The 14,514-nt window shown below is 38.6% G+C and overlaps 1 protein-coding gene across 17 annotated transcripts in view; it reads right to left on the bottom strand.

Annotated features, from left to right (window-relative positions):
- Positions 1 to 14,514, bottom strand: part of CCDC141 (coiled-coil domain containing 141) — a 176,547-nt gene that overhangs the window by 68,790 nt on the left and 93,243 nt on the right. For all 17 annotated transcript variants that reach the window (XM_070508186.1, XM_070508185.1, XM_070508184.1 and 14 more), the window contains one exon: positions 8,445 to 8,639. In XM_070508186.1, coding sequence (XP_070364287.1) covers positions 8,445 to 8,639 — 195 coding nt within the window. The remainder of the gene's footprint in view (positions 1 to 8,444; positions 8,640 to 14,514) is intronic.

Genomic DNA, 14,514 nt, shown 5'->3' on the forward strand with positions numbered 1-14,514 from the left:
GAGGTAGATAAGCAGGAGACGAATCAGCTCTTTTTGGCCCTAGTTTGGAAAAGACCAAGGGGTTGCTTGGTTTTTGTTCTTTAAGACGCTAATAAAGATCTTTCTTTTGTCTGAACTTGTTAAGTACAGAATCCAAAGCAGGCTGCACAAAATCAAATAGAGATGGTATCAGGACATGACACATTTTATTCTTCTTGAAATAGCTGTGAGAGTAATAAGTTAAGCAAGAATCATGAGTCATCCAGCATAATTCTTATACTATGCTGTTTCACAAAGATGTTTAATAAGTAATATTGTTTGTTTCTTGATTAATTAATTTGAAGAGCATCAACATCAAAAAAAAAAAAAAAAAAAACAGACCCAAAACACTGCAGAACCTTCAAAATACCCTTTCATGGGGCTGGCCCCGTGGTCGAGTGGTTAAGTTTGCTTGCTCCGCTGCTGGCGGCCCGGTGTTTCGTTGGTTCGAATCCTGGGCGCGGACATGGCACTGCTCATCAAACCATGCTGAGGCAGCATCCCACATACCACAACTAGAAGGACCCACAACGAAGAATATACAACTATGTACTGGGGGGCTTTGGGGAGAAAAAGGAAAAAAATAAAATCTTAAAAAAAAAATACCCTTTCATGACTCGCAAGGCTGGAGAATGAGTTTGGCTGGAACCTTTGTAATTACCACGGACACAAGACTGAGCTCAGCTTCTGCTTGGAGCACTGATCTCCAGTCCCTGCAGAGACTGGCACTTCCTCCGGGTTCAGGTTTTATGAAGACGGAAAGTTTCCATTGCCCCTCCTAAACATCACCTGAGCTAACTTCTGGAGGCTCGCAGTTTGGTAAACTGCTTCTCAATTCAGGTCCTGCCCAAATCTGCCCAAGCTTTCAAATGCCACGAAGGCCAGGGGCAAAGGGGACGATTTCCAGTTCCCTATGTTTGCTGCCTGCTACTGGTGCTCTGGCTCATTTCTTGCCTCCCCAAGGTGGTTACCGCTGGGGCCCGGAACTCCCTCTATGGTACAAGTGTTACAAGGTGGATTAGTGGTGTTAATGAGGTGTTTAAAATCCTAAGTACCTAAAGCAGGTTTTGCTTTACAAGCTGAAAAGCTGAAAAAACATTGGAAAAGGAGTTCTGGACTGAAAATGGCACGCATCTGAAGCATTTTATCAACAAGGGAATGGAGGAAGTTTATATATCGACCATTCCTTACTTTTTCTGAGAAAAGCCCATCTTAGAAATGGATAAACTAGACCCATAAGTAGAATTTTAGCTAGCTAATCACTGTTTATAATTTCTGGGTTTTTTTTTTTGGTGAGAAAGACTAGCCCTGAGCTAACATCCATGCCAATCTTCCTCTATTTTGTATGTGGGACGCCATCTGAGCACGGCTTGATGAGCCGTGTGTAGGTCCGCACCCAGAATCTGAACCCAGAACCCCGGGCTGCTGAAGTGGAGTGTGCAAATTTAACCACCACACCACCAGGCTGGCTCCAGTATAATTTCTAGTTTCTTTTATCTAAATTGACCTAAATGGTTTTAGGATGATCTTGGGAATATTAACATGGAAAATGTTTATTTACAATGTGCAAAGCATTTATTTTTTTCATTTGTTCAATAAATATTTGTTGAAATCTATGGAGCGTGTACTCTGCTATGTGCTGGGGATATGAAAATGAACAAAAGCATGTAAGCATGTTAGAGAGGCTGGTGCAGTATTAAATGCATAGATAATGATAACATAATGGCTAGCACTTAGTGAGTGCTTAGTTGTTCTATGAGCTCATTAAGATAGCTCAATGACTCTGGGAGATATGTATAAAATATCATTTTTATTTTATAGATAAAAAAGCCAGATGCGCAGGGAAGTTAAGTAACTGCCCAAGGTCATAGAGCTAATAAATGAGACCAGATTCATACCCAGGCAGCCTGGCTCCAAAATCTACTCTATTATTTTAGAAAAGTGTCATCCTAGCAAACGTTTTTAAATTTTCACTTAATACTCCACAATTCTATTTATTTACTTACACTCCAACTCTACCCTGAAAAGATTTTGTACATTTATCACCAATTGCAAGAACTTTTATTACTGGATAATATTCCCTGAAGTAGATAAGGATTATTAGACCTATTTTAGAAAAAGAGAAAACTCAAGCTCAAAATGTGAATTGATTTGTCATGTGGCCGATCATTTATTCATTCATTAAACTATATTTTTCGAACACTAGGTGGCATACAAAGATGACTAAGGTATAATCTCTCTATAAGAAGCACAGAGAAATACCATGAAAATAATAAGGAATAAGCAATTAATGCTGCCTGGAGACCTCAGAGGAGGTGATATGGGTGATGACAAATCTCTTTATACAACACTCCTCTCCTCAGATATGACACAGAGACTGAGCTTGAAATTTGCATTCCTTGTGTATGCAAGTAATTAAGCTCTCCTCTTTCAAAATGACCTCATCTCAGTTACCTTGGATCAATATAATCTCTTATGAAAATGTAATACAGTTGGCCTTGAAACTGCACAGTTTCTAATATTTCACTGCTTTGAGTCATTTACATAATTGTTGAGCATTTACTACCTGGAAAGCACTCTTCTAGATGTTCTGGTGAACACAAACTGAAATGGACATGCTTCTCACTCTCAAGGAATTTTAATTTAGCAAAGGAAAGTAAATCTACCAAAAAAAACCTATCATACAAGGAAGAATATATTTACTGCCAATGGAGAGATGCAACAGTCTAAAATTGTGCATGGAAGGGAAACCAACTAATACACTCATGACTCATATTTAGAGGTTAATTGATAGCTTTACTGTGAAAGCTACTCATGAGTGAGTGACAATAAAATTGAGTGTCTTGATTATAAGACTATTAAATATGGGCTGAGTTGTGGGCTATCATGAGAAATGTAAGATATTAAAGGTATTCCTTGTTTCTGATCATTTTTTCTATTATTTACTGATAATTTTATGCTAATAGTTTAGCCATATTTATCAAATACTTGCTATGGTTTAAACAGTCTTGTCCCTGAGCTCTAAAACCAAAGATTTCTAAACCATTCTCTCAGAGAGAGCACAAGAGGAGAGTAAATTATGACATCATCTGCTTCTACAAAAGGAGGCTTGCCTCGTATGACTTTTTCAAATCCTTAATATCTCTGCATATTTAAGGACATGTTCAGCATAAGATAAAAACTTCTTAACAGCTATTCAAGACCCTTCCTGACCTCCCGCCTGTTTTTACCACTTTTGTCTCTCATCACTCTAGGCTTACACCCTACACTCTTGGCAGAATGAATTACCTTAGGTTTCCCAAACATGGCACGACTCTGTACCATCCACCCTTTCCCCAATCCCTTCTTGCCCCAGCCTTCCAACTTTAGCTCAGTGGTTCCCTCCTCTAGAGAAGCCTTCCTTGACACTTTTTCCCTGAGCCTTCTTCTCTGAGCTCCTAAATGCTCTAGCTTCCTCCATCATGGCTTTTCCCACAGCGCACAGCACTTCTGTTTCCTTGTCTCTCCTCTAAACTATTCAGAGGGTCTGGAAGGCAAGGATTATACCTAGCATTGCTTTAGCTCAAGTACCGGTATGATGCATGATAACAGCAGGTATACAACATATTTGCTGAATGCAAATGCGGAAGAAGGGAGGGAGTGAAGGCAAGTTACTTTAGTTCTTTCTGAAAGAAAGGGAACTTGTTCTGGAAAAGAGAAATCTAAGACAGGCTACTTAAGAATTCTGAAACTGAAAATAATTACACTTTCCTCTGTGTCTAATAACAATTAACTTAATTTCTTGAATTCATTTATATCACCTCAACAAATTCCTTCTGGATAATATGTTTTAGGTTCTATACTTGGAGAGCTTTCTTCTTTCAATTTGTACAATAACTACACCTTTTAATTAATTGTTTCCCATATCTGGGCTAAAATGTATCTATTTTGAAAATGGTACAATAGAGTACATATAAATGAAAAAAAAGTACCAAACTCCATGTTTAATTATTTCGTGTTCTTCTAAAATAATTATGTTGCTGTAGGCATTACTCTTTTGCATCACTGTAAATATTTGAAAAAGCAACATCATCTTTTTAAAAGACATTAAATGTTCAGCAGCGATGGGCGAAGCAGTAGAAGCTATGACAATCGTCACATTTCAAACTGCTTTTGGTGTATTCCTCTGACTGCCCCAACTTTTGCTCCACCTTTGCTTTTACGCTAACTACCCAAGAACCAGACCGTGTAGATTTGGCCTCATTCTCCTCCACTGGTTTTCCCCAATCGAATCATGTGCCTGGGGATGGAAAGCATGGGATAGGAAATTTTGACCAATCAACCACGTTTTACAGCTTTGGGTTTGATCATCGTTGTCTTTTAAATACAGGCTCACACTGTTCTTCTCTTGAAACATATTATATATATTTATCTCTGATTCAAACCACATTCCCTCAACAATGATAAATACATTTGAAGTGATCAATGCATATTAACTAGAGCTTCTTTTTTGTGAACATGCTAGAAATATAATAAATAAGATAATCTATAATAATGAAAGATAAAAATTGGGGGGAGATGAAGATGAGTTACTCTAATAGGTGCTTTGTTCATATTTCATGTCATGTCCTCATGACTCTTAGCAACATCTGCTAATTAGAGAAACTCTTCTCCAATCAGCTATCGTCCAATGTTGACAATCAACCCCTACTTCTATTTGTTGCTAAGTGATTTAGCAAATAGGTTCACCAAACACAGGAGATAACTCTAAAACAAAAACAAAGTATCTCAGGTTCTTGAAATATGTAGCTCAGTCTTCACTTGAATCCAGTGCATCACTAGCGATACCCCTAAGGTCCTGTGGGCTAACATTGCCACCTACTGCTCACTCCAGGTACAAACCGCCACACCCCAAGCCGAAGGCTGTAGACACTCTGGGTAAGAAACAGACTCTTGACCCTTGTATAGTCATCACCCTCTGGTAGGAATAAAAGGTAATCAGTTTCACTCCTGAAGCCACAGAGCAAAGGCAGTGGGGCACTGGTGTCAATGTGGACAATTAGGTGATAATTATATTTTATCAAATTTCACAAATGGGAAATATATTGGCTTTTAGATTTTTGGATGCTGTGTCCTCTCCTATAGCCCCAGCATTTAAAACAGCGCCTGACACATTGTAGTTGCTAAATAAATACTTATTAAATAAATGAATCCCTGACGCAGAAGGGTAATTATTCTCGTGAATTTGCCACATTACTTATCAGCAACTTCAGTAAAAGGAATTATTGTGATTTTTTCTAATAAATAAGAATATCTCCATCTAGAATTAGTAGAGAAAAAGGAGGGAATGAAAATGAAAAGAAAGGGGGTGTGGGGAAACGGAGATTTCTATATAATTGCAACAAAAATATCAGAAATGTATGATAAAAATCCGGATGAAAGGAAATGTCTGTGATCTGGAAAACTCCCTAACCACAGTCCATTCTGCAGCCCAGATTATGACATTTATTGCTTTTTATTTTAACAAAATTAAAAAAAGTAAAAGGCTATTTCTTATGTCATATATTATGCTTTTTACTGAGTAAACATTCAAGCTGTCACGTTTGCTCATTCATATATGACCCATGACACTAACACATTTTTTCACATGGTATTTGACACAGAAATTGAAGAATATTGACCTAGCTTTAAAAAATTTGAAACAAGAGGCTGTTTGCTAAAAAATAATTTTGAGGTGAGTATCTGCTTTTAAAGTGCTGACTTCCTCTTTTTCTCACAGTGCTAACATCCCCAGTTGTGTATGTTGGGAGAGGCTCTGGTGCTCCCACCCATCTTACTGGGATGCCAGGAATACTGGCCCTGACTCTGACCCGTCTTTACCTGGGTCACTTCTCGTGTTAGGTTTGCAGTCAGCAACCTTCGGAGTTGAGGAAACATCTTCCTCTGAGACAAACAGCAGGCTTGCTTACTGTTTGCTATAAAACAACTGATTCCCCAAGTTTAGGATTCCTCTCTTGGAATTCCACCCGCATTGCCTCCTGGGGCTTGGGGAACTGTCGCAACATGCTGACACTCTGGCTATTGCTTTTGCTGTGAGTAACAAAGTTTTTCAAAACTGATTCAGAAGCCATGTGTCTTCTGTGAGCATCAGGAAACTGTGACACATCAGCTAGAACATGTGAAAAGTTAACTCACTAGCTAGAAAGTTGGGTGAAATCCCAGACCCTCACAGTTGTCGGCAGCATGACTTCATCCAGGGATGCGGACATTCACAATTAGGAAAACCCAGCACACTCAAGGCACAATAAAGGGAATTTTCAAAGGGAAAGTTCAGTGCTTTGAAGATAACTTGATGATGTAAACTGAAAATACCCCTTCACTAATGTAAACAGAACTTTCAGACCAGAAAAAAATATTTTAAGGGATTTTGAAATTATATTAATTTTTAAATCCGGTACTTTAGCCAGGTTTATTTAAGAGTGTTATGCCAAAAACTGGGTAAAGTGGTGAGAATATTGTAAAATTTGGAGAGTCCACAATATAACTTTTTAAAAATACCATTTACAAGTCTTGAGAAGAATTTCCTTCTTTAACTGAAATGGATTTACCCACTAGGTTATTTCATCATTTATTGCTTCTTAATACTAATATAGTAAATAATTTATTTCCAGAGTTATGATTAAACATCCACTTTCGAAACTCTAGCTTCCATTTTTGCTGAGGTAAAAGTATCCATCATCTTTCACGTTGAATTCTTAGATTTGGAGTCGCAAATTATTTCCTTGATGCTTTGAAAAGGAGAAACAACTCTACACCTTTCTAAGTGCCACTTGGCTATCGAGAATGCTATAGTACAGATAAATACAGTAGGGATAAACCCTGAACTTATAAATTGTATGCTATGGCATTCAAAAGATGAAACAGAGGACCTCGAAGTCGAGTCTTTGGGGTTAAGAAATATAATTTCTTACAATTTGATCTGAATTACTGTATGAGTTTGAGAAAGCAACCACTCAGTTCTTCATTTTTTTTATTACTATTGCAAGAGATATCATTCTTTCTCCCTCAAGCTCAGGAATATTGTCAGCAGAAAAACCTCCCTGGCAAGTTACCAAATAATGAGAGCAGAGAAAGCAAGAGCAAGAGAGTGAGAAGGAAAAAGAGAAAAACTCTACGTTTTGCTGGCCTATAAACTATAGGGTTTGAGCTAGAAGTGTCGCTTTTTCACAACATATTCTATAACTGTTTTCCTTAGAAACAGCAATAACTGACTGGCAGATGACCCACTCATTTTGTAGAATGAGGGCGTGATGTAAGTTAAGAAGTTGTTTCTTCAACGACATGATTGTTGAAGAGAAACTTAACTAGCACCCACTGTTGACTAAATTCAACAGCTCTAGCAGTAGGCCAAATCTGTTTCTTCTGTTAAAACAAATAAATCCCAAGCAACAAATAATTTGACATAAGTACTACTTTAACATTTTTTACTGTAATTCTGGTACCTCTATTTTGGAATTTTACTATTCATCCTATTCAAGTTTCCCATTAGTAAAGTCCAAAATTAAGTAACTGTTTTGATGTATACCAGGACATTGTATTCAGATTGTTGATGTCGTGGCTTGAAATCACAATATATCTAGCTTCTGGAGGTTCCTATTCACTTCGTGTCACCTTAAACACATCAATTAAATTTAAGGTATTAAACAATTACAATAGGGCATTTTGAAGGTTTATATTAGATTGGGAAAGGTGGACAAAATTTTCAGGTTAGGTCGCTAGCCTCAGCTACTGAGCTCTACTCAAGCGATGTGAATAAGCGAAGATTACCACCCAGCAGGAGCCGCTAGCTACAATCAATGCGGAAGGAACCAACCAGGGGAAACAGAGCACTTCTCCAGCTTAAGAAGACCTGGAGACAGTCCAAAGCAAGGTTTCCCTTTGGCTGACTTAAAAAGCAAGACCAAGGCAGGGCGGTCAGGTCAAGGCGCGGCTCCTAGCTTTATGGTTTGCATGCAGAAGCCTTGCAATATTCATGAATCTTTACCTGACAAATGAAAGAGGATTAAAAAGTGGGGAAGATTTTTTTGGTAAAACTTTCAAGGGTTTTTTTTAACCTTGATGTATTTTATGATAATTCCCTTCATCGTTGAGAAACACTACAATGTCAGCACAAGTATCACAAACAGACCAATGATGGCTCTAAGACAAAACTCATGGGGGATTTTTTAAAGTGACCTTTTACATGTCAAAACATAGGTCTCTTAGTTTTGAGAACCAAATAATAGCCATGATGGGAATATATTTTAAAAGCTCTTTTTTGCTGCTATCAGTTTTGAAACTCTATGTGGAATCTAGACTTCCGTGACGTGCTCCAGTCTTTTGAAGTGACAGGTCTCTTACTGGTCTGCTCTGATCACCTACAGTTACCAACGTGACCTCACACTGACCTTGTTAGCGCTGTTAAAAAAGTCGTTTGCCTTTTTCAACCAGGTTTTCCTTTCCACCATGAGCCGACCACATTCTTCCTGAAGCTGATTCAGTTTCTGGTTAGAGAGCTGCAGGTGTTCTTTCTCCACATGGTCCTTGGAGAGCAGGATCCCAAGTGCTTCGCTCTTCAGCTTCTCAACAGCCGAATTCCATTCCTACAAGAGATCACTCTCTTCAGTTTATTCTACACAGCCTCCCCTTTGTAATCTCTGAGAAGACTCAGAGAACATCTAGATGTGTTGAGCGTATCAGAAACCTGTCATTATATTTTCAAATCATGAAGGAGTAAACGCTACATTCCAGGTTGGAATACCAAGATGTAAATTTAAAAAAAAAAAAAGAAGGACACAGAAAAGAGGCTAAGAAGAGAGAGGCGATGATAGTAGAAAGGGGTAGGTTGGCTGGGATGTGTGACAGATAGAGTATCTGGTTGCCCTGAATACAGGTCACTTCCATTTCTGTTAATGCTACCTGAAAACATACCCAAAATACAGTCAACAGTGTTTTTCAGTCTCTGACTCATTTTGACCTATTTTTATTCATTCAAGTATAAACAAGTCTCTCTCTCACAATTCAGTCTCCTTGCCTATATGGGCAAATGTGTACAAGAAAGGAAGGGAAATCTCCTATTTTATGGCTGTTGTTTGTCCATCTGCCTACACTTAGAACTTAAATTAAGACCTGTTGCTCTCCACAAAATTAATAGCTGTTATTGTGCAGCATCCCCTCCTTCCTGACCCCAGTTTCACCTCTCAATGTTTCACTCTTAATGATATACAAACATTTCAGAAAAAGAAAAGAAGTAGCTTTTTACTGTCTGTTGCACGAGGATGAAAAACAGTAAGTAGAGAGGAAATAAAAGTTGGAGTAAACCAAACATATTAACACTCGAAGGGAAATTCAGATTTCTTGCAGAAGAATTGAAGCCAGACCCAGTTGCATAAAATTATGTTTCTCTCTAACATGGCAGTCTTGTTAGTGAATTTTCTGGTACCCATCTCAGCTGAGATTCAGGGGTGAGCATAGGCTGTTTGTTAGAGCATCAGCAATTTAGCACCAAATTTTAAAAATCGCAGTGTGACTCTATCCTGGCTTGTTCCCCAGAGCAAATGTCCTATTACTAAGTTACATTTGTTATATTATATTGTACAAAATAAGTATCATTTTAGTGCAATTTACCACTACTATTTTCATTCATTCATTTCACAAGACACACTAAATGCTATGTACCTGGCACCACGCTACGATAGATGTCTTGGGGGAATATAAAGAAAGAATAAAACGTAGTTCTTCTCTTTAACACACATAAACATCTATTTTATATAGTTTTCATATACCTACATTATTAAATGGATTAAATATATGCTGATACACACACACGCACACACATAATACGATGGTATTTTAAATAACAATTAGTGGATGTTGAAAGTAGAAATTGTATGCATTATTTTATGGACTCCGTAGAAATTGTTCTAGTATTTGTGCAAGAGAAAAATATTTTGATCAAAGGATGCAAGAGTATGGACTGTAAATTAAGGGATTGGCTTGTTTTTGAGCAGCTGTTATAAGCTTGTGGTTTGTGAGTATAACCCTCACAAACGTAGGTTAGATATTATTATTTTCCCAGTATTTACACAGCCTCTGAGGAGTATGTTACTCAGGATTACATATCCAACAGGTGGCAGAACCAGGACTAATGTACAGGTCTGTATATAATGCTACATTCCAAGGAGTTGAGGTAGAGAGAATACAAAATCTCCAAATTTCTCAGTAGGTGCAAAAACAGTACATATTAGGCAAGAATCTGGGCTACGAGAGTTCTCAAGATCCTTCATTTTTTGAAGAGCTATTTTGCACCACTTTAGGACAGCTAATATGTGCCATGACGTTCTTTCATAAAGCACTGTAAATATCCCTCCCACTTAAAAACCATTACCTTTACCCCATTAGGAAAGAGCAAATATTTTTAAAGCAGTTAGCACAATTTTTTGCACACAAAATAGGCACTCACTAAATGTTAGCCCCACTTTTCTTCCCATCAGTTTTATCATGGTTCATTAGCACCTCAAAATGTGTTCTTTATTTATGGGAGTTCCTGTTTCCCAGTTTTAAAATAACAATAGTGGCAGGATCCTCCAAAATCAGTGTTATGATCAGTGTTATGTATGGATCAGTATTATGGGATAAACAAAATAAAGCAGGTTTCTTTACTGCAGTACTTCTCAGAATCCTTCATATGTTAATGTGCATTGAGACTCCCAGAGGGAAATGAGTTGTGAAATATTTTGGACAAACTCTTTTGGCCAAGAAACCATTTGTTTGGTGACCATCTCAGGGACCCACGCTCCCGTTAGAACAATGTTAGGAAACATTGTTCCTGTGGCCAAGAGCAGCTGAATCACCTATGAGTTCACCTGTTTTCACAAGTCTTCCCGTTTCTTTCCTTTTTTTTGTTTTGTCTTTATCCCTCCATCTACCCAATTAGTCCATTTCCTGTCTTTTATATCCGTTCTCTCATTTTCTGTCTGTTAAGGTCTGTGGGGCATCAATCCTCAATGAACTCAAGTGAAGAGATGCTTAATACACATAGCAGGTAATTCTTCAAAAAATTGGCATTGACCAGAATCTTCTGTGCTCATTAGAGGAAGATTACTTACCACATGAAGAATTTGGGGAAGGCCTGGAAAGCTAGGGGCAAGGAAAATGGAGAGGAAGTTAGGATATGGAGAAATAGGTTACCGCCATTATGAGCTCAGCTGGACAACACTAAGCTCCATCGTGGTCTTGTCTTAACTTCTGCAAGATAGCAGGGGTTGATTCTCCTGTCTATATGGTGGCACTCTGCCGAACACTTACATGTACTATCTCATTTAATCCTCCCACCAACCCTACAAGGTAGGAACTATTGTTACCCCCATTTTACAGATGGGGTGACTGAGGCTGAGTAGGGTGAAGAGCTTGCCCAAGATCTCAACACTAGTAGGTGAAAGAGCCAGAATTCAAACTCGGGTAGTTTGATTCTAGAAACCACTTTCTCAACCAGCATCCCAGCCTCCACTCTTCAGAGAACTGATGGCGTTTTTTACACCACAGAAAGAGTAAACATATTAGCTTAGAATTACAGAGGTGAAACTTCCATAAGGCCTGGATAAGACGAAATGAGAAAAGTCTGATATGACCCTGGGATTTTCTGATTTGAAAATCAGAAGCCTCATCATTTCTAAGTGAATACAATGCTATTACATATATAACAGAATTTACAGCCCATACTCAAGCTTAATTTTGCTTAGCGACTAGACCAAAATAATAAAGTTCTTCTCTGTGAATAAGAAGAGAAATACCTGTTTTCTAATAGCGTTCATAAATCTGCCTTTAGCATAAATTGTGCAAACAACATTAAAGAGAGACCTCCGGAGGAGAGCTAAGTCTTTGAAAACCCATTTTAACCTTATACTTCACATTGTGTTGGAAAAAGTGGACTGTGACCTTCCAAGGAAACTGTAGAGGACCATTTTGTGCCTCTTATCTTTTCTTATTCTCCATGCCCAGTTTTCTTAATTAAATTTTCACCTGAACTCTGTGGGTATTAAATGAATGGGTCCATTCAATATTTCTATTCAATCTTCTCAGAAAATTGGTTCTGTTTTCTTTGGGCAATCTATAGGCGCTTTCTATACCATTCTAATGAAATATTTCCCCAGCCATTTTTCTAGGGGATGCTTCCACGATTTTATTTTTAAGGTAAAACTGTCAGAGTCATCTGAATCCATCACGCTATTTAAAAAACGCAGCTGTCATTGTTGTCAAGGCTGGAGGAACCCAATGGAGAAAATCTTGGTCCATTTTCTTGAAGCCATTGCTGACTGCCTGCTAAGTGTTAACCCTCTGGCTGAGTTTCAGTTGCTTTGCAGTAAAATATTTCCAGTACTTACCCCCCCAGCAGAAAGCCAAAGCCTGCCATCTCCTTGGCTTTTCAGTTTGACTGAGATCCGTGCATATCTCTGACCCAATAAATACGCGTGGCGCTGTGTGTCCCTGGGCTCGGGGTGTCGCCACAGGTCACTCCATTATCTTCCTCTTTCCCTCACAGCTGTAACCCTTTTAAACTGGACCTTTCAGTCTTCCGTTTGCTGAGGAAATTGAGCTTCTCTTGGATGCCTTGATTGAAAGGGCACTTTTAAGAGGGTTAGTGCTGATAGACAGAAGGCGAAAATGATTTCTTCTTTCCTTTCTTTTAGGTTTTACAGTCCCAGGTTAGCTCTTCAAATGAAGTTATGGATTGGCATAAAATTTACCCAGCAAGTAGATTCAAAAAGGAAAAATATTAGCTACTCCATTTGCAAGGAAACAATATAATCACAGTATGTTTAGTAAGCTGTTATTCACTTGAAAACTTCCCTGTGGTTGAGGGGATTTAAGGACCCAACACTATGTGGTAAATTATTTTCATTATAAACTTGAATTCAGAAGGTAAGTTTTAGGTGGGAGAAGATGGACAAGCAGCAATAGGAACTGTATTTGTAAACTACTAAGAAAACACCAGTTGTGGAGAGGATTGGCCAAAATCGCGTCTGGCAGAATCGTGTGTGGAGCTCATGGACAGTTCCGGTCTCACGGCCATTTCCTGGGACAGCTCATTAGCTACAGCTCATTTCTTGTTCAGTGTCTGTGTCTACGGACTCATTTGGTTCAGCGCTGAAGAGAATTAACTCACTGACACAAAAATCATAGAATTTTACATGATTGCATTAACAGATGGTACAAACAAAATAAACCTGGCAATTTTAATCAGAGAATATTTGAAAGTCTGCTTGGAGCAGGAATTTTGTAAGAAGAAATGTTTATGTTTTTGAAGAGTGGCTGTGAGCCCTTGAAAAGCCAAAATGCTCTGATTATATCGAGTGGGACTGCAAACTGAGCTGCAGTTTCCTCTCATGCTCCCTTCCCAGGCACTTCGAGCTGACCTCTACACAAGCAAGGGTCATCCTGGAGAGGTGGGTCTCAACCCGCTCTTGGATGAGTGCCGAGTTCAGTGCCCACAGGCCATTTGAACTTTGCCCTCACTGTGATGCATTTCAGCAAAGCACAGATTGCAGACAGGAAGAACCTGATTTTGTGTGTCACCTGAAGATGAAAAAGCACGACAGTGTTTCACCTCCCAGCCACAAGACAGAGAATCAGAGCCACTGAATCAGGGAGAGGTTCTGAGTAAGAGCGAAAAACTGCAGCTAGAAGTACGCTTTTTATTCCAAACTCAGTAAGTGGTCTCAAGCAGCGCACTTTGCTTTTCGGAGCCTGACTTCCCTGCAGGGCAACGACAGCCACCCCCACTTCATCTAAGCTTCTGCTTCTCTAGTGAATGATCTGTAAATTCAATGATGAACTGGCTAGGCTGCAAATTCCTGGATTTCAGGTCCTACTAAAATTTGGGTGTTTTGCTATATTTTCCCTAAGATAAACCTACCAGGATTGGGACTGATGGTCTATGGTAGAAATGACAGATATCACCAAAGTAATTTTTGAGTAATAGTTGCTGTTTTCTTTTTTCTCAGTCAACTCAAATATTCCAAAAGTCACAGAAAAAATCCTTGGCTTGGAGTTTCTTGATCCCTTATTCTGTTCAGTGCTTGGCCACCAAAGTGTTGCCTGCCATTCAGCTGCAGAGCAGGAGGCTTGTTGCTAATACTGAAGCCAATGGATGTGGGGCAGAATAAATTTTTAGAATCAAATCAAATCATAACAAATTAGACTCATAAGCAAATCTTCAAACTAATGATTAGAGAAGCAATACATTTTTTTTTCTTCCTTAGTTCAACATAGTTTTTAGATGAAAATTTAACTACATGGGAAGTTGGGGAGAAATTTTCCCAAGATTTCTGTCTTGTTCTTGTTTTCGTAGATTTCTTGTTCCTCTTACATTTTCTTCCAGTCAATTAAGTAAGGAACAGAGCCAGATTTGGGGGTACTGGTGTTTCCATTTTTAATCAAAATTAATAAAGTCTAGCTGACCAGTTTTCGTCTGATGCA

This window comes from Equus asinus, chromosome 4 (genome assembly GCF_041296235.1).
Source record: "Equus asinus isolate D_3611 breed Donkey chromosome 4, EquAss-T2T_v2, whole genome shotgun sequence".
Classification (NCBI taxonomy): Eukaryota; Metazoa; Chordata; class Mammalia; order Perissodactyla; family Equidae; genus Equus; species Equus asinus.